This window comes from Chinchilla lanigera, unplaced genomic scaffold (genome assembly GCF_000276665.1).
Source record: "Chinchilla lanigera isolate Chin_1 unplaced genomic scaffold, ChiLan1.0 scaffold00018, whole genome shotgun sequence".
Taxonomy (NCBI): domain Eukaryota; kingdom Metazoa; phylum Chordata; class Mammalia; order Rodentia; family Chinchillidae; genus Chinchilla; species Chinchilla lanigera.
This window is the reverse complement of record NW_004955419.1, coordinates 10,182,795-10,203,571: the sequence shown is the minus strand read 5'-3', so window position 1 is coordinate 10,203,571 and position 20,777 is coordinate 10,182,795. Positions and strand designations below refer to the sequence as shown.

At 38.9% G+C, this 20,777-nt stretch overlaps 1 protein-coding gene across 1 annotated transcript; it reads left to right on the top strand.

Moving 5' to 3' along the window:
* Positions 1 to 1,675: 1,675 nt before the first annotated feature.
* Positions 1,676 to 12,635, top strand: Tlr4 (toll-like receptor 4). Its single transcript, XM_005382606.2, is given in 4 exon segments — positions 1,676 to 2,150; positions 6,004 to 6,170; positions 10,193 to 12,401; positions 12,403 to 12,635. Coding segments are annotated over 4 exon segments (2,514 nt in total). The 5' UTR covers positions 1,676 to 2,057; the 3' UTR covers positions 12,448 to 12,635.
* Positions 12,636 to 20,777: the final 8,142 nt, after the last annotated feature.

The following is a 20,777-nucleotide window of genomic DNA, read 5'->3' as shown; positions in this document are numbered from 1 at the left end:
TAGATGTGTAACGTGAGAAATGAGAAAATCAGAGAGGTAAACTCACAGAGAATTCCGTCTTGGATGTCTGTAAGAGAGTGAAATACCATTAAGTTCCCAGAGAGCTCCAACTTTACTGAGCACTTCCTCTGTGCCAGGCTGCGTTCTAAGATCTTCACAGGAGTAGCCTCCATTCGTCCTCAAGCAAAGGTTCCCTTAGGGGCTCTATAGTTAGCTCCATTGTGCTGGTGGGTTGAAGAAATCTGCAAGGAGCTGCACTCAGTGTTTTATGACATGATGCCCTGTCATCTGGGCTCCTACTTGCTGGATTTGAGATGCCAGCTGGATATTACATATTGGTGAAACTATGGAGCACACTACAAAAATAATATCCTACTTTCAACTGTTTTTATGTAACAGAAACATATTGCTCTGGTTTCTTTCCAGATACTGTCCTAAAACTTTACAAAAGCTAGCTCAGTTAGTCCTACAACAATATTATCACTCGACTACAACCACATACTTAATAGAATCATGATAGCTACCGTTTATGAAATGTAATGATAAGCTATACACCACACTAGACATTTCTGTAAATTATCTTAATTCAATCACACAAGGAAAATATAATTATCTTCATTTCAAAGACCAGAAAATGAAGGCTTGATAGTTTGTGTAATTTGACTACCATTGCCTGGCTTTATTTTATAAATTATATGAATATGAGTTTCTACTACAATTAAAAACTGTTTCCAGTTTTACAGGTCAGAAATTAAGGCTTAGTAATTTAAGTATCTTGAGTCCCTCCAGCCTGGAGTTGAACTTTAGTATTTGGTTTTGAATCCCAAACATGTCTCTATATTTATATCCTTTTCTAGTTGTGTTGCGCTTTATTTTTAATCAGTTTCATAGTGAATTGTATTGTATACCTTTCTTAAAAACTGGTGCATTGAAGTCCTAAACCCCAGTACTTCACATGATGACTATATTTGGAGATTGGGCCTTTGACAGAGAGACTTAGGTCAAATGAAGCTATATGGGTAGATCCTAACATAATATGGCTAGTGACCTTTTATTTACGTATGTATTTAACTTTTGACCAGGCCTTCACCACTTTATTTTTATTTTTATTTTATTTTTTTTAAATTTTGAGACTGCATCTCACTAAACCACTAAGTTACCCAGACTGGGTTTGAACTTTTCATTGTCCTGCTTGAGCGTCTCAGAGTGCTTGGATTATGGGTATCTAAATCTTCTCTTCTTAAAAAGGGCCTAGCCCAGCCTGGTACATGCCTGTACTCCCAGCACTCTAGGTGGCTGAGACAGAAGGATTACAATTTCAAACTCAATCTGAGCAAGTTAGAGAGAACCTGTCTCAAAATAAAAAAAATAGAGTAAAATAAAAATAAAGAATAGTCTAGTTGTGTAGCTCAGTGTTAAGGTCCTGGGAAACAAACAAACAGGAGGAGGCGGGGCAGGGGAAAGGAGCAGAAGAAGTAGGAGCGGGAGAGGAAGTGAGAGGAACAGAAACAGGGAGAGGGAGAGAGACTGGAACACAGACACGCCTCCTGACTTCTATCATTTAAATCACCCAGCCTGGGGTGTTTTCTATAGTTCCTTGGCGGCCTTAGTTAAGCAGTACAAACAGTAATTTCCACCACTGAAACAAAATTTGAAACCCACTGCAGTTCCAGGTAGTTAAGCCAGCTTTTTAAAAGAGGTCTGATAATTTTCCTAAATTCACCAAAGCGAGGTCAGATGACTTCCTGGGATGAATGCCAACTTCCTCTTCTTGCTGCTCCAGCCACTACTGGTCAGTAAGAGGTTTACTTCTTCGAACTTCCCCTCCTGCGGCAGGGGACAAGTAGTAGAAAAACGAAACTCCAGGAAGCTAAGGTTGGCACTTTCGCTTCCTCTTAGCCCTCTCCCCCAGCTGCTTTGAATTCAGTAGCTGCCTTGGGGCACTCACAGGAGGGAAGGGCCCAGAGCCGCAGGACTCTGCTCTCTCAGGTGTTTTACAGAGGCAGGCAGGCAGGCATGCTTTCCCACGACCACTGCTGCTCACAGAAAATGCCAGGATGACGCCTCCGTGGCGCCTGGCTGGGACTCTGATCCCAGCCATGGCTTTCCTCGCCTGCGTGAGACCTGAAGGCTGGGAGCCCTGCGTGGAGGTACGTGGTCCGGGGGGCTCATCTCCTGGGAGCTTCCCTTTGCATCTGAAAACTGCTCCCTGCCCAGAACTTGCTAGTGTGCTCTGGATAGTTTCTTTTACAAGAAGGAGTTAAATGACCAAGACTTGAGAAGCCACATAGCTCATTGTTAACGGGGCATTAGCAGGCAGCCAATGGTGTTTTGTCCTGCTTAGGACTTTTGAATGCTAGGAGGGGCTTTAGATTAGTTAGACTGGCTTGAACTCATTGTTTTGTCTGTATTGACGGTGAGGAGCTTACTCAGCCTGTTTGGGACTGGTTTTTACACTTATGAGATACTTATAGTAAGAATTCACTAGACAGATTTAGAAAGGCTGCTTCAGTGTGATGCCTTTGTACTTGTGGTTTATACACCCCGCTTAGTCATTGGGTGCCTTTCAATCTCGGGATGAAGGTGGTTTTGTTTTTCTTTGCTTTTTAGTACTGGGGACTGAACCCAGGACCTTTTGCCCTGAGCTACATCCTCAGGCCCTTTCTTTTTTATTTTTGGAGACAGTGTCTTAATAGGTTGAGCTTGAATTTGCAGTCTTCTTGCCTCAGTTTTCCTGACTGCTAGGATTACAGGCATGTACTACACCTGGCTCTTTTGGTCTCAAGAGAAAGCAACTTCTAAGTGAGTTTCAGATTTCTATGTAGGGTCACATAATTTAGTCCAGAAGATGAAAAAAATCAAGAGCAGGAAAAAAAAGAGAGAGACAAAGAACTAGAGAAGGAAATAGAGAAAGAAAAAATAAATGGGTGAAGGGTACAGAAGGAGGTCAGCTCTTACAATTGTTGCCTTCTTTGTGAAACAGCAACCAGTTGGCAAGTAATGTCACTCATGATTAATCTCTCTCATTTTACTACTGCACGTACTCCGTGGGAGAAGTGAATAACCAAAAAAATGATTCAGCATGAAACAGGGCCAGAAACTCAAGGAAAGTAAAGCTGAGGACCTGGGAGGAAATAGTGTACTGTAATAGGTAACAAAGACTTATTTGTTATCTCAAAGCACTACCCTCTCCCAATTTCCTGCCCAGAGCCCTTGTCTTCCTGTCTGTGTCCCTTCTACTCTTATGTTAATAAGGATAGAACCTTGAATGGGGATAAAAACCCAGGATCCCTGACTTCAGTTTCTCTGCATACCCTATTCTGGCTTTCCCAAAGCCTTCGGTCCCTGCCCATCCCCCAGGGCTGCCTTCGGTAAGGCCTCAGCTCCCTTGGCCTGGATTCCTGAGGAGTGACTTATCTCCTGATTTAATTTACCCATGACAATCCCAGTCTGCGCACTTCTGTTTGTTGTTTAAATGTTGTCTTTCCAGATGCTTGGATATAACAAATTACTCTCCTGAAACACTTTTAATAACTCTCCATACCTATTAGGGTAGTTTCCTACCATAGGGCCTTTGCACTGTTTCCTGTGCTCAGAGTCCATCTGTCCTTTTCTCCTAAATTAGTGCTGTCCAGCTGTGATATCATGTGAGCCACTGTGCAGTTTTACAGTTTCTAGTAGCCATATTGAAAAAGTAAAAAGAAACAAGTGCTGTTTTGGTTTAAGAACTTAATTTGTTTTCCAGTGTAGGGGAAGATGGGTATGTTTGTGTTTGTGTGGGGAAGACGGCTGTGGTTGTGTTTGTCCTCCAGTATGGAGTTTGGGAATGAGAGCAAAATTTTGCAGAATGTTTTTGTGTGAGAACCAAATGGTTTGCAAACAGAAGTATTCATGAATTAGGTATTACTGTATATGTATGTGTACAGTATATATGATACTATATATAATATATATTATTAAGAAGATATTTTCTCTTATTATACATTCTTACACACGTATATATTTCACTTTTACTGCGCTTCTGTAATGATAATGGCCATGTTCCTTGTGCTCAGTAGATGTCTGTGGCTCATGGTTGCCATACTGGAGGGTACAGTCTTGTCATCTTAGTGACTGAATGACTTACTTCATTTAGACCTTGCTAACAAGTCTTTTCTTCAGAGCTGTCTCCCTCAATTGCCCCACAGAGTTCTCTACAACCACCGTTTTTGTTTAAAATTCCCCTTGAGGGAATCTGAGTTAGTTTCCCATCCTTTCCTTGTTACCCAGTTCTCTTTTATGCAATACCATTTTTTCCCCTTTTTTATGTATATGAATCTTACTTATCTTTGAAAACCCATTTTAGTGAATCTTGTCTGAATCCACAATTAATCTCTACTTTCTCTAAGCTGCAGAACATATTTTCCAAACCTGATTTATGGATGTTTTAGATAGTGATTATTCTGTTTCTATATTAGCCAGATAGACGCTGAACTCACTGAAGTTGGGAACCATATCAGGGTTGTCTTTGTATTATTGCCCAGATTGCTTAGCAAAAAGTGCATACCACTTGGGCTTAAGCAGATCTCTGGAAAATCAAGTACTCAATGTTTTTCATTTATTTTCCAACAAGTGATTATTGATAAATGACCATTTTCCAGGCACCATTCTGAATACAGAGATGAAGCAGCAGTAAACCATCAAAGCTTGCACTCTACTCCAGAAAATGAACAATATTTAAGAAACAATCAAAGCAGGGGCTGGGGATCTAGCTCAGCGGCAAAGCGCTTGCCTGGCAAGCGCAAGGTTGTGAGTTCGGTTCCCGGTACCGGAGAAAAACCAAAACCAAAAAAAAAAAAAAAAACAAACAACAATAAAGAAACAAGCACATAGGCAGTGTAATGTTGACTGATGATATAACTGTGAAGGAAAATAAAAGATGGAAAGAGAATAGTGCCTAGCAAGGTTCTCTGTTAGACAGTAGTGGCTTCAAGGCTCCTATAATGGGTAATATTTAAACATACAGGGCCATGAAGTGAAGAACTGTGTGTATAAGTTTTTGTACCCATGTGTAATACTGCATCTCTCTGAATTTATATTTTCTTCATCTTTAAAAGGTTGCTTTTCAGATTAAATTAAAGCATATAACATAAAGAAATACACTGACTTAGAGTGAAGGAGTAATAGTAATAATTAATGTGAACATTTATTCATCAGTTACATTGGAGTAAACTTTGATATAAGTGCTTTACCTTTTCCCATTTAATTCTTGAAGGAGATTCTGTTACTTTTAAACAACAGAAAACCAAAACTAGCTGACTTAGTCAAGGAATTTTGTGGAAAGAAAACGGAGAATTCTGATATTCGATAGAAGTTTACAGAATAAGGCTTACGGAGAGTGCGGGAAATTAGGAAAGAAACCAGAACACAAACCAACCTGGCATAGAGTGCTTTACCTTATTTATTTGTTTTCCACCACTAGAGTCCATACACTTCAAAGATGGCCCCTCATTTCTGCATCACTCTGCTAAATTATCAAAATCAGTCTTTGAACATCTTGATCGGTAGTTGCCTTATGGCTGTATACAGTGGGGGGGGGATTAGAATGATACTAAATATTTTATTATCTGTATTTTACACATGATAAATGGGGTTCACCAAAGTTTCTTGTTAAGACTTTGCCCCAAATTACACAAAAAATGTAGCATGAAGCTTAAGGCTTTCAAATTTCAGAGCCTGTTACCTCCTGTTTGCATTGGTTTTCACTGAATGTTACCACTGTTGCAGTCAGAGGTTAGAACAGTGAATGGATACAGGCGCTTTTCCGTTCCTATGTACAGCAAGACATTGTGTACATATTGAGTGAATGGCTAAATGAATGAATGAATGGCTAAGTGGGTGGAGGAAAGAAGGTTGACTGAGTGATGTACATGTTCCAGAAGGAATGACCACCCTCATCTCTGGTTTAAGAGAGGAGGGGTAGGAGCACACACAGATGTGATGTCTAATATATGATCCTTGCAGGTGGTTCCCAACATTACATATGAGTGCATGGAGCGGAATCTCTACAAAATCCCCAGCAGCATCCCCTCCTCAGCCAAGAACCTGGACCTGAGCTTTAATCCCCTGATGTTCTTAGCCAGCCATAGCTTCTCCCGTTTTCCAGAACTACAGGTGCTGGATTTATCCAGGTAATGAATGAGATCTTTACATGCTGAACAAAGTGAGATGTTTATAGTTCTATCATTTCATTCTTTGGTCAGAAAGCCTGGTTGGTGGCACCTCAAATTTATTCATTTTGTCAACAGATGTCTTACTAGTTTTACAACCTTGGACAAGTGACCTTCATTCTCTGGGTCTCAATTTCTTCATCTGTGAAATAAGCAACTGGGTGAGATAGTTTCTAAGAGTAATCTGCAACTGGATTTGTTTTGTTTTGTTTTGTTTTTTTGTTTTTCTCTGGTACCGGGAACCGAACTCACGACGTTGCGCTTGCCAGGCAGGCGCTTTGCCGCTGAGCTAAATCCCCAGCCCCTGGATTTTTTTTTTTTAAGTCAGAAGAGAATACAGTAGTACCTTGGTTCATGAACTTAATTCTTTCCATGATTCTGATCACAAACCAAATTGATCATGAACCAAATTAAATTCAATGGTTAGGTTTAATGTTGACCTTATAGGGAAATTTGATTTGCTTTCCAACCAGAATTGTAGAAAGAATTAAGTTTGTGAACCAAGGTGCCACTGTATTGACATAAACATTTGCATCAGCAGATATTTATGACCATTTGCTGTATGTTGTATACTCTGCTAGGAAACAAAACTCCAGTGGCATATGATGCAGCCCTGTTATTCCGGGGGGTAAAGCCTCTTAAAAGAGTTAACATGTTAAAATTCTGGCGATGTTGCTGGCCACATAATAAATATTCAACAAATTATGACAGTTTAGATTTTGAAGCTAGATAAGGGTGGTGATTTATGACCATAGATAATAAAGTATGTGGCTGGAGGTGACAAACTATGTAGTTTACAAGAAAGGCCTCTATATGGGGTGGTCAGGAGAGATTTTGAGAACTGACTGGGATTCAGATGTCTCAAAATACTGAAAGTGAGGCAGGGGCTAGGGAATGGAAAGAAACAAGTAACCCAGAAAAATGACGTCAGAATCAAAGGAAAAATATCAGCTATGAATTAGGAACAGGACTAAATTATTTTCTGATGCAGAGAAGTATATCATTCATTGGAGAAGATGAAATTATTATCATTTGGGGGGGTTGAATCTTAAATAAGTTTCATCTTGATGGACCTCATAAATTTGAAGCAGATAATGGGCCATATTCATTATAATGTTTTATAGGAAATACAGAAATATTTCATATATGGTATTCATTACACAATTTTTTGATAGGGCCATAGTATGAAAGTTGTCTGTAGGAAGATTTTTGTAGAGAGAAAAGCAGCTAATTAATGTTTCATATTCCAAGTGGGATACTGGTTGTCTTAGTTATTTTTCTCACTGCTGAGACAAAATACCTGACCCTCAAATGTACAGGAGGAAAAGTTTATTGTAGCTCACAGTTTGTAGAAGTGTCAGTTCATAATAGGCTGGTTTCCAGGCAACGTAGCATAGCAGAGGGGCATAGCAGAGGAGAGAAATTTCATGGCAGGCAGAAGGCAGCAATGCAGCAAAGTAGCAAAGAAGCTGCAGCAAAGCTGCAGAAGTGAGGCAGAAGCCTCTCCTATCTATACCTTCTCGCTGCCCATATTTTGGGTTGAGCCATCCACACCCAGAATGGGCCTTTGCATTACCCACACCCAGAACTATACTTAACCAGTCAATGGGCTAATTTAGTCTGCACCCTTAATCCCAGCATCACATAATTTATTCCTAGCATCACACAATTTAATCCCTGCATCACACACCCTAGAAACAGCCATTTCTGAAAAGCCCCACCTATGAGTGTATGAGGCTCGGGGAGGCATCTAGACACAAGCAATAACATTGTTAGAGGATAATAAAGTGAGAGTGGGTCATTTTAAAGCTAGTGGCATATAGTACAGAACTGTTTGGGGATCAAGAAACCCCAGTCAAGTTCTAAAACATTTACAGCCATGTGATCCTAGGTGTGCCATTTCATCTCCCCAAAACTCAGTTTTCATATCTGTTAAACGTGAAGCAAGGAATTGATCCTGGATAGTTAAATGTGTTAATGAATATTACCATGTTGTATATATATTAAACACTCTATAAAATTATTTCATATGTGTAAAATATTACTATCTCATTTCATTAGATTCTAAATCTTAGTTTATCAAGAGAGAATTTCATCAAGAACTCAAAGTACAGAGAGCTCAGACTCCTCCTTTTCTTAAAACAAGAAGTATTTCCTTGTAACTTATCTTTCATTTACCATATACTCAAGGAACTTTCCTTAGCAGCCTTAAATATGTGCTTAAAAGGTCACTTTCCTCTCTGGTTAGCACACAGGAGATTCTGAATTAGGGCAAGGATAGGCCAGACCACAACCCACATCTTTTGCCTGTTCATGTAGTGTTTATGTATTAAGAAAGACGTCTATCAGTGCAGCATTTCCCATATCCATGTGTCGTGTGTGTGTGTTTATTTATTTTATAGATGAGGAGACTGAGGCTTGAAGAGTCTAAGTTACTTATGTACATTCACACTGCTTGTTTCAGCAGACCAGAGACTCAAATTTATAACTTTTCCTTCTGAGTATAATGTTCTTTTTGTTTTAACACTGTTTTCTAAAGTGAGGAACTGTCTGCAAGGAGATAGAAACACAACAAGATTCTTGCTGTCCTGCCTCATGTATAAAGCGATATATACACAAGATTATGGGCTATGGAATTATCTATTTAAAAGAAGGAACTTTAGAAATCATCCAGGTTAGTGCCTCATCCCAGCTGCCTTTGAACCCAGAGAGCAAAAGGGTTTCCAAAGTTCAGACAGTAAGAGAGGACACCAGGAACACCAAAACCCAGCTGTCTTGTTCCCACTTCCCGTGTTCTTTGTATCACACCTACCACTCTCTAGCCAGTTATCAGTAAGTAGCAAAAGCTTGGACTGAAATGCTGTCATTACCCAGGAACCTCCTGAGGGTACAGGAAGGATGCGAAGCACTGAATGGGCTTTGTGAAGCCCTACAACCCTTTGTGAGCTGTAACTTGTGCACCTCTAGTGCTAACAGCAGTTTGTAATGAACTTGCTGTGTGTTGTTGGCTGAATAAGATCCCAGCCTATGGAATGTCTCCATTGTATATAACATAGCTTCTATTTTTCTTGGGCTATAATCTAAATCCTGTATCTGCTTGGAATCTCCTGCTTGCCTGAGACATCCTTCACTGCCCTCTCTTACGCCCTTCCAGCTCACTTTCTGCATTCCAGCCACAGATGCTGTGGTTCTGTGTGGTTCCTCTGTGCATCATGGTTGCTTGTAGTTTGTGGATGACCTGTTCACTTCACCTTTGCTTTATTCTTACTGATGTTTACGTATACAAATGGCAACTTAAATATTCTCTAGTCTGGGTCAGTTCTGTTGATCAAAGTGTCCTAGGACACTTCCTTTTCCTTCCACAAAACTCATTCTTATTACCTGTTATTAACAATTACCTGTGATAACAACTTTCAAATATCTGTCATATGTGCAGAGCCTTGTGCACAATCAAGGGTAGCCATGCCACCAGTGTGTAATTATTTACATTTATCTTTCTGTATCTTTTAAATATCTTCATATTTGTTCATCTTTCAAATTGACGTTCTCCAGTCATTTACATGGCTAACAGCTAACAACTATTCGTATCATCTGTACTGATCACATGTATAATCAAAATTATATCGGGCGCAAAATGACTAAACTTGATTTAAGACTGTTACATACTCTATCAGCTGTTCAATCTTCACATGCCCTAATTATTGACCTTTAATTGATTTTTCTTCTGAGAGATTTGCAGTCTCTGCTTAGCATGTGTGCTTAGTGTGATATAAGGATTTACCATTGCAGTCAGTATGATAATACTGAACCTTTGGAGCTTCATGTTTGTTCACATAACCATTATCTGTCTTGCTTGTCTTTGTCATGTACAATTATATAGGATACCACATCTGTATCAAAAACTGGGTGACTATGATTGCCTTTCTATTTTGAATTTTTATTCAGCAGAAATATTATATGCTCTGTATTTTTTGTCCCTATAGGTGTGAAATTCAAACAATTGAAGATGATGCATACTGGGGCTTGAACTACCTCTCTACCTTGATATTGACGGGAAACCCAATCCAGAATTTAGCACCAGGGGCTTTTTCTGAACTATTCCGTTTACAGAAGCTGGTGGCTGTGGAGATAAATCTTTCTTCTCTAGAGGACTTCCCAATTGGACATCTCAGAACCTTGAAGGAGCTTAATGTGGCTCACAATTTCATCCATTCCTTCAAGTTACCTGAATATTTTTCTAACCTGACCAACTTGGAGTACTTGGACCTTTCCAATAACAAGATTCAAAATATACATTGTGACGACCTATATGTTCTACATGACAAATCCAATCTCTCTTTAGACCTGTCTTTAAACCCAATTGCTTTTATTCAACCTGGTGCTTTTAACAAAGTGAAGCTTGGAGGATTGACTTTGAGAAGTAATTTTAATAGCACACATGTAATGAAACAATGTATTCAAGGTCTGGCTGGTTTAGAAGTCCAGCAGCTGGTTCTAGGAGAATTTAAAAATGAAAGGTGTGTGGAAGAGTTTGACAAGTCTGCTCTGGAAGGACTGTGCAACTTGACCATTGCAGAATTCAGGTTGGCATTTTTAGATGACTTTCCAGAAGATACTAATGGTTTCTTTAAATGTTTGGTAAATGTTTCTGCAGTGTCTCTGGCAAATTTGTATTTAAATAGCCTAGAAGGCCTTCCTAGAGACATAAAGTGGCAATCTTTAAAGTTGGTAAAGAGTAAAGTTAACCAATTTCCCACCTTGGCTCTCCCATCTCTCAAAAGGTATATTTTCACTACCAACAGAGGTGCGACTAGTTTTGCAGAGTTTGAACTGAAAAACCTTGAGTTCCTAGATCTCAGTAGAAATGGCATGAGTTTCAAGAGTTGTTGTTCTCAGAGTGTTTTTGGAACAACCAGTCTGAAGTATTTAGATCTAAGCTTCAATGATGTTATAACCATGAGTGTAAACTTCATAGGTTTAGAACTGCTAGAACATCTGGATTTTCAGCATTCTACTTTGAAACAGGCAAGTCAATTTTCAGCATTCTTATCACTCAGCAAACTCCTTTATCTTGACATGTCCTACACCCACACCCAGGTTGCCTTCCATGGCATCTTTAGTGGTTTGGTCAGTCTCCAGGTCTTAAAAATGGCTGGCAATTCTTTCAAGGACAACTCCCTTTCAGCTGTCTTCACAGACCTGACTAACTTGACCTTCTTGGACCTTTCAAAGTGTCAACTGGAACATGTGTCCCCAGGAGTATTTGACACACTCCTCAGGCTTCAGTTCCTGAATATGAGTCACAACAACTTTGTTTTATTGGATGTACTTTCTTTTAACCCTCTGCAAGCACTCCAGATTCTAGATTGCAGTTTCAATAAAATAGAGTCTTCTGAAGGGCAAGAACTGCAGTATTTCCCAAGCCATCTAACTACCTTGAATCTTACTCAGAACCCTTTTGATTGTTCTTGTAAATACCAGAGTTTCCTGCAGTGGATTAAGGACCAGAGGCAGCTCTTGGTGGAAGCCAAACAATTGGAATGTGCTATGCCTCCTGACATGCGGGGTATGCTGGTGCTGAGTTTCAGGAATGCTACCTGTCAGATAAACAAAATCGTCATCATTGTGACAGTGGTCAGTGTTCTTGTGGTATCTGTTATAGCATTTCTGGTGTACAAGTTCTATTTTCACCTCATGCTTCTTGCTGGCTGCAAAAAGTATGGCCGAGGTGAAAACACCTATGATGCCTTTGTCATCTACTCAAGCCAAGATGAGGACTGGGTGAGGAATGAGTTGGTAAAGAACTTGGAAGAAGGGGTGCCCCCCTTTCGGCTCTGTCTTCACTACAGAGACTTTATTCCTGGTGTGGCCATTGCTGCCAACATCATCCAGGAGGGTTTCCACAAAAGCCGGAAGGTTATTGTGGTGGTGTCTCGGCACTTTATCCAGAGCCGATGGTGTGTCTTTGAATATGAGATTGCTCAGACCTGGCAGTTTCTCAGCAGCCATGCTGGCATCATCTTCATTGTCCTGCAGAAGTTGGAGAAGTCCCTGCTCCGGCAGCAGGTCGAGCTGTACCGCCTCCTCAGCAGGAACACTTACTTGGAGTGGGAAGACAACATCCTGGGGCAGCACATCTTCTGGAGACGACTCAGAAAAGCCCTGATGGATGGAAAACCACGGAGTCCAGAAGGAACAGCAGATGCAGAAAACAACCAGCAAGAAACAACAGCTTTGACTTGAGGGGGAAAAGTCTCCAGAGACATTTCTTGCCCAGCTAGAGCCAATATTAGTTCCATTAACAGAACTACAGCATGGCAGAGATGATCTCTGGGCCAGTGATTCAGGGGTACACAAGATACACATGACTGCTAGTCTTATGAAGCTGGCAGTGTGGGGTGAAATAAATACTGTACTGAAATTCCAGACCTTTCAAATGTGTTTCAGCCAGCTCAGTCATGACTGAGACGGTCAATTCAACTCTTACTCCATCAAATTGAAGGAGAAGTAAGAGGTTCAGTTCTAGGAAGTGTAGAAAAGAGTGTTGCTGTTTTCTGGAGCCATTTGAATGGGAACTGTCATGGTTACTTTCCTCTCGTTGCTGAGACAAAATACCTGATGCCCAAAAACAAGGAAGGAAAGGTTTATTTAGCTTACAGTTTGTGGATGTTTCAGTCCCTAATCAGCTGGATCCAAGGTAGAGTGGCACATGGCAGAGGGCAACCATTCATGGTGGCTGACGAGAGCAAAGGCAATAAGAGCAAAACAGAGGCGCAGCAGCTAGAAGAGCAAGCCTCTTTCCCTCCCTTACATTCTATGCAAACTACCTGTCCGAGGGCAAGTGTAGCACTCACATTCATAATTCCAGCATTGGACCATGAATCAATCACAATTCTAGAACCCCACCCCATGACTGCCTGTGGCTTTGAGGGGACACATGCAGACACAAACCATAACAGGAACCATGCCATGTGTTGTTTTTCCTACCTTAGAAGAGTATGGGAGTTTCAACTGAACTGAATGTTTATTCACTTTTTCCTTTTATGTTGAATGTAATTGAAATTCTGGATGATTCAGATGGCACCTATTTCAGGATTCCCATTCCATTTCATACCATTTCCTCACTACTGTTACTAGTTTCCTAAGGAAACTTGATGAATACGTGCTCACAAATATCATGATCTTTTCTTAGTATGATCTCTTCATTAAATAATAATTCCTAATATTTTTATTTTTATGTCAACTTCTCATTTCTCATATCCTGTCCATAAACTCACATCATAAATAAGGCTTTCAGAGATATGCTGGATATATTCATATTTAATGACAGTTTTTCAAGCAAGTATGTAAAATACACTCCATCATTTTGTCACTTAATGTCATTCTTAAGTTACTAGCTACTAAGTTATGACTATCATAAAGGCAGCATTAAAATAATTTGGTTGAAAGGGGCATTTTTTAATAGGAGGAAAAAAGTCTGACTTCCGGTTCTAATGCAGAACAATTTGCCCTAGGGTGGGAAAGAAAGAGGGATACCTCCGTGGGCCACCTCTTGTTGATGAGTCCAAAAATATTTGGGTTGGTAGCTCCAGAGTGATCCCATGAAGTGAGCTGTAGTACAAGTTTCCTCCCAGAACGAGTGTTGTTAGATGGAAACTTCGATCCTCTCAGGGAGGTGTAGAGGGCTCTGATCATTTGCTTGAACCCTCCCCATCATTGTGAAATGATTCAAGATGGGGACTGCACACTGCTGCTTCCTGTTGGGTGTCACTTGAGGACCACATTTAGGAAAGAGTTGATGTAACCTTCGAGAAAACAGAGTGCCTGGCATTAATGGGCTCATGGTAAGGGGAGTTTCCAGAAAACCCCATTCAGTTCACTTCTCTAAAAATAGCACCACACCAAAAAAAAGAGCAATGAGGACATCATTAGAGAAATGCAAATTCAAACTACAACAGGTATCACATTATACCAGTTAGAATGACAATTATCTAATTAATATGTATTAAACATATATAAATTTCACATATTTATATATAAAACATATATTGAATATGTGTTTTATGTATAAAATATATTTCAAATGGTTGTGTTGTCCAGTATAAGGAAGAAGTTGGAGTCTTTCTGCAGTATAGTTGGGAGTATAAAATGGTGCTGCCATTCTGGGAAACAGTATGGGAATTCCTCAGAAAAATAAAAAGCAGAACTACCATGTGATCCAGCAATCTCATTTCTGGGTATACCCACAAAAGAATTGAAATCACGATCTCAAAAAGATATCTGCATTCCCATGATGACTGCAGTATTATTCACAATAGTCAAATTATAGAAACAACCTGAATATCCACTGATAAACAAATGATTAAATAAAATGTGATTTATTATTATTATTAGTTATGCCTATTACATTTATCATTATTATTATTATGCCTATTATATTTATTTTTTATTTTAAAGAGAATTGAAAAGAAAGAGCAATAGCAAAATGCCAACAACAAAGACAAAAAGAAACCAAAGGAAAAACAGTAAGAATGATACAGCGTTTCAGAACAAAATGATAAGGATTAATAGTGGTTGTTATATTACATATTTTTATCTTCATTGAAGTTGGTCAGATTACCAGAGTAAGAATGCAAGATTAATCAAACTATTGAAGAGAATAAAAAATAAAAACAAAAAAACTATAAACAATAGAGTTTCACCAAATAAGATGATAGGAATTCAACAATGGTTATTACGTTGCATATTATTGTCTTCAAATAGTTGTTATAGTTGTTCAGATTACCAGATGCAAAATTGGTCAAAAAATAAAGCATTAACTTTTCCTTTCAATAAACTATTAGACATCATCAGTACAGTGATTTCATTATTATTATGTTGTCATTATTCAACCTTTTAAAAGAAGCCTTGCCATTTATAGCAATATAAATAAACCTAGAGGCCTTTATACTAAATGAAATAAACCAGTCACAGAAGGAAAAATGTTGCTTGACTTCACTAGAGGGTCTAAAATAGTCAAACTCAGAAGCAGAGACTAAAGTAGTAGTTCTCAGAGATCAGAGAAAAGGCAAAAGAGAGAAATCAAGAAGTGGAGAGTGGTTTTTCAATTGTCATAAAGTTACAGTTATGCAGTGTGAGTTAGTCCCAAAGATCTCCTGTGGAGCATAGTGCCTTTAATGAACAGTAACGTGTTACACACTTGAAAATTTGTTAAAACTGTAGGTCTCACATTGAATGTTCTTACCACCCACCCATACACAAATGCTTTTTTAAAAAAAGACACAGGAAACTTTTGTAGGTGATGAGTATATTTTACTACCTTGCTTGTGGGGATCGTTTCTAGATATATGTATATGTTCAAACTCATCAAATTGTATGCATTAAATATGTGGAGATTTTGTAAATCCATTTTCCATCATTGAAGTGGAAAAAGGAAAGAGATGAAAATCTAGTTGGGAAAACTGAAAATATGATTACACTCAGGAGTGTTTGTGCCATTTCAGAGTATGTTTGGCTTGAGTGTATTTAGAGTGGCTGAATATATCTATGTTTGTCTGACATATAGTGAAACTACAGGTATGCATTTGCATACATGCCTCTGTGTGTTCCTGTGAGTGCTTGTGTGTATGTAAGAATTCATGTGTCTGTGTGATCAAATTTCCACAGGAAAGAGTGTGATTATATTCCATGGGAAATGTTGCTTTTGATGTGGATAAATATGGCTGCTTGAGATAGATTCTTTACTCTTGCGTTTAAACACGATTGTCTGCCCATGACTGTTAGTTTCTGAGTAGTCTTGAAAGTGTGTGATTTTGTGCATGACCCTGCCATATGTGCATAGGCTTTTGTTCAAATTTGAGTGAAAATTCTGTTTGAATTTGAGTAAGAATGTGTCTTTGTTGAGGTAAATATACAAGGTTCATGGAGGAAGATGAAAGTACAACTAGATTGTTTCCTATAGCAAGGCTGCCATTGCTCTTCTTCCCATCATCCCCCTTTCCCAGACGGAAAGTCTGCAAAATGCAGACGTGGTAAAAATGGAAAGGAAGGCATAATATGTGCAGAAGTAGAAGGAAAACTAAAATTCTAAAATTAGGACTAAGATGGGCTCTTTCTAGCCACTTGAGCACTTTGAATGAAAGACAAATAAAGGGAATAATAGAGAGAAATTAATACTGATTAGAATGTCTTAAATTTGTGTGATAGCCTACAGCCTGAAACATATTCACAGAATGATAATCATTTATCAGCCAGAAGAAGTACCAGATCAAGAACTAATTTCTCCATTTTACTGATGTGAAACCTGGAGTGCAATGAAATAGGTTGATTGGCAAGTGGCCACAGTGTAAGCAAGCAGTGAGTCCTTCTGCCCACGCAAGGGAACTCTTTCCATGCCACTTCATTGCTTCATGCTTCATGTTGACAAAACAGGATGTGAAACTTCTGTAGTTCTCTGAATGGCTCATGGCAATCAAGGGTTTTTCAACTGAAACCATGAATCATTCAGCAAATGCATGCACAGGTGTATAAGAATAATATATAGGATGATTTACTTGTACCATGCCCCTTCACATAAGACGAGAGAACTTTGAAGTGCATACAGACAGTAAAGATAATCAATTAGAACAGGAAAATGTGGACAGAGAACAAAAAAGGAAAGAAGGGCACTGAGAATAAATTTTAGTGTAGTGTTTCCCAGTTCCAATTCCAGAGGAACCCATCTGGTATTATGGATGGTGTGGCTTTTAGAGAAAGCCAAGCCTCAGATTCACTAATTACCAACTCTGTGCCCTAGCCTTCACTTCTCCGAGAGTCTAGTAAATTCAAATGTAAAATAAACATAGGGATATTGCTTTGTAAGGACATTGAAAAATAATCAGCCATTTTCCCAAATAATGATGGACCACGCCCTAAGTATTGCAACTTTCTTTTCTGATGGAATTTTTTTCCACGAAGGTTCCAGGACACTTACGTGAATGGACACATTTTTGGTGCATCGAAAACCTCTTCCTGATATGTCCAGCTGTTTCTTCATTAATAGTAATTTCCCAGCACTCATCACTCAACTCAAGCATTTCTTTTACTGTATGGTTTTCAATGAAGATGCTCTTCTAAGCTTTTATTAAATAACAGGGATGTGTCACTGGAAACTACCTCAAAGCAGGATTTACCTGGCATAGTCAGGGAATACAGATTAACAATGCATTTTGATGCAGGATTTAAGTTAAACCATGTGAAGTAGCTTGAGCTTCCTACTGGCGCTATTGTTATCTCTTCTTTTGGTTGCTAAATCAGAGCATTCAAATAATTGAGAGTTTGAGACTTAGAATTTCAGCCTAGTACTCAGAATGATAATTATCTATTTTACTAACTAAAGAGTACAATGCTTTGAAAATCAGGACTGTCTGAACAGTTTGACATTTATATTCCTACTATGGACTATTCTAGTTGTTAATAAATATAAGGAGTGCAAAATATTTAAAATGTGATGGAAACTTCCTTTATTTAGTGTTGAGCTGCAAAAACTATCTAACAGTAGTTTAGCAAATAAGTAGAATGGATTTCAGTTTTAATCCTGGCTTTGCCACATATTTGCAGTATAATTTTGGACAAGTTTCTTAATCTAATTTCAGTTTGCTCACCTAAATAGTATTATCCTCTCCTGTACAACCAGGCTACGATGAATTAAAAATGGAGGGTAAGGGGCTGGGGATTCAGCTCAGCGGCAAAAAGTGCCTGCCTGGCAAGCGCAAGGTCGTGAGTTCGGTTCCCGGTACTGGAGAAAAACAAAAACAAAAACAAAAACAAAAACAAAAACAAAAAAAAGAGGGTAAAGAGAGGATAGCACATACTTCCTTAAAGGGACTGTAAGTATTAGAAAGGGCCTAGTTTGGTATGAAGCTGATTTAGTGACCCAGAATTTTGGAGATTTCCAGGGCAGAGGATCTCACATCCACAGTCAAAATCAGCAAGTCAGTTGTCAGCCAGGCAATGAAAAGGCAAGGTAGAGCCCCAGTTCTGAAAGACACACTGAGTCACAAGATGCCATCGCTAGAATTTACAAAGGATATAAGCCACACACTCTTTGTTCATAATTTATTTATAATGAAAGAGAATTCTGGTCCAATAGAACTGTCTCAAATAGAAGAATCAAAGAATAGTTCAATTTCTCTATTCATTTGTTGATCACGGATAAATCATTCCAGTGCCTTAAGGGTTTGCTATCCATGCATAAAATTGGAGTAATACTACCTTCTGGGTATACAAAGGCTGGCTATAGTGCTCATAGCAAGAGTTATATTTAACTGATCACTGACCTTGTGAAAGAAGTTTTCTTTCATTCTATTTCTTACGTTGTCACATCAGTGAATCAGGAAGATATCAAATTCTTCACAAATCTCAGATGAGAAGATTGAACCTTAGTGTCTACTGTACAACATTTTATGATGTGTCCAAAGTCACCTGATAGTTAATGAGACTAGGGCATCAATCAACTCCTCCACTTCAGGGCCAGGATGTATAAACACTGTACAACGATGAGAGGGTCCCACTCCCACAAAAATCCATGAAACCTCCTATCAAATGCATCTTAATTTTGGTTGATGCTAACCAAAGAGAATTATTACTATTGATACTTATTTTATTAGTATTGCAGCCAGAAAAACCTGGGGTAAGTGTAAGCAAAGATGCATGTCATTAAAAATCTTTTACTTTAAGAGCCAAAAAACCCACAATAACAACAAAGACAAAAACAATAAAAATGATACCAATTAACAATAGTTATTATATCACCTATTTTTATCTTCAGCAAAGTTGCTCAGATTGCCAGATGTAAGACTGCAAGATTGATCAAATAATTAAAAAGAATAATACACAATAAAATCATTTACAATGGGCTGATCAGACCTACTTGATGATGGATTTCTTTAAATAACGTGCTTAGCTTATTTTTTTCATGTCTCTGGCTGAGCTGACGTTCTGCTGGGCAGCCCAGATTTGTGATTACACACAGAGGTGGTAGGGGAGGTTACAAAAGCTGAGGACTTTCTAGAGTTTGGAATAGGATCACACAATCTGGATGTCACTTTGGAGATGACTGAATTCCTCAGCTCTAAGTGAAATCTGTGCAGTAAGTGGTTGATCAGGAGAATCAAATACTTTGAGCACCACCATCTGTGGCCCCCTGTGAGCGAAGGGCTTGCTCTTCAGTTCAGCAATGAGGAAACTGATGCCCAGAGAAGATGCTAACTTGTCCTTGGTCACAGAGCTTCCAATGTCTCAATCACAGTAACAACTAACATTTGCTAATCTATTGATACATATCTGGGACTGTTCTAATACTTGTCTGGGAAATGACCCAGTACTGCAGGTATTGGTAGCTCTCCTTCTCCATAGGTGAAAAAATTGAGAGACAAAAAATAAACTGTCCAATTGGAGGGAACAGACTCCAAGTCGGCCTGGGTCTTGGGGCTACATTCCTTCCACGACATAATAGAATTGCTGTAGATGGCTGGGCTATTCTGCCAGGGCTAGTCAGAGGAGTGACAAGAGAATAATTTGGACAAGGTCAGTAACTCTCATACCATCTCGAAAATAAAAGTTTAAAAGACAGTCTGTGGCTTTCCTTGATTTGTACAGAAAAGGAGACGATCCCTCCTGTGACAGTGCTAAGTGATGGCTCTGAGTGTAAATATGCTTTTTGGCACAAATTGTCCTGTCGTCGTTGTCTTGATTATAATTATAAAATAATGGGTTTCTGAAAGGCTGCAAGCAGTTCTGGGAATGACAATAAGGGTTTAGAAACAACATGGTGTTTCTGTGCGAAGTGTTTTGTTGAAAATTAAACCTACATTTAGGAGAAAGGATTGTACTGTTTGCTCCTAAGAAGCTATCTCAGTATGTAATTAAATCAAAGTCAGTCAGTTGCCAACTTGAGCTTTTGTCTCACAGTAACAGCACCTCTCTCTCATGAGCTAAATGAGACAGAACTGACCTGAAATAACCCTGGCTAGCTCTAACCCAAGTACTCCCCAGGCAGTGCCTCCCATCTTCCTAGGAACCATCGTTGAGATGTTAGTGCCTGGTCCATCTTCTCCCTGGACTCTGCCTTAAATGGAGACTCTGCCTCGGAGATTGTCCCACACTCAAATAAAGGAATGAACGCTTTCTATTAAAGGTATTTCCTGGTAGGCACTATATGGAAAATGTAAAATTAAAAAAAGGAATTGAGAAGCTGTATCACACTGACTTCATTTCTTAGGCTGGTAGCAGGAGTCTCTCTTCAAAGTTGAGAAAAGTTTTCTTTACTCTTAAATCTTGAAGTAAGATTAAGCTACTTAATCTGAGTTGTTATCTTGTGCCTGTCAGTCACCTGTGCTTTCTCTTTTATTGGGTCTATCTCCTTCTCTTACTTTCATTTCTATTTCATTTTTACTAAGGATTTTAGGCAGCTTACAAATGAGATGTTTGTGACAGAACTATTAAAACTCAAATAGTAAAGATGATAAAATTTGCCAGGCCCTTCCAAAAGGTTAGTTTAAGAATCACTTGAAGATTGTGATTCTATTA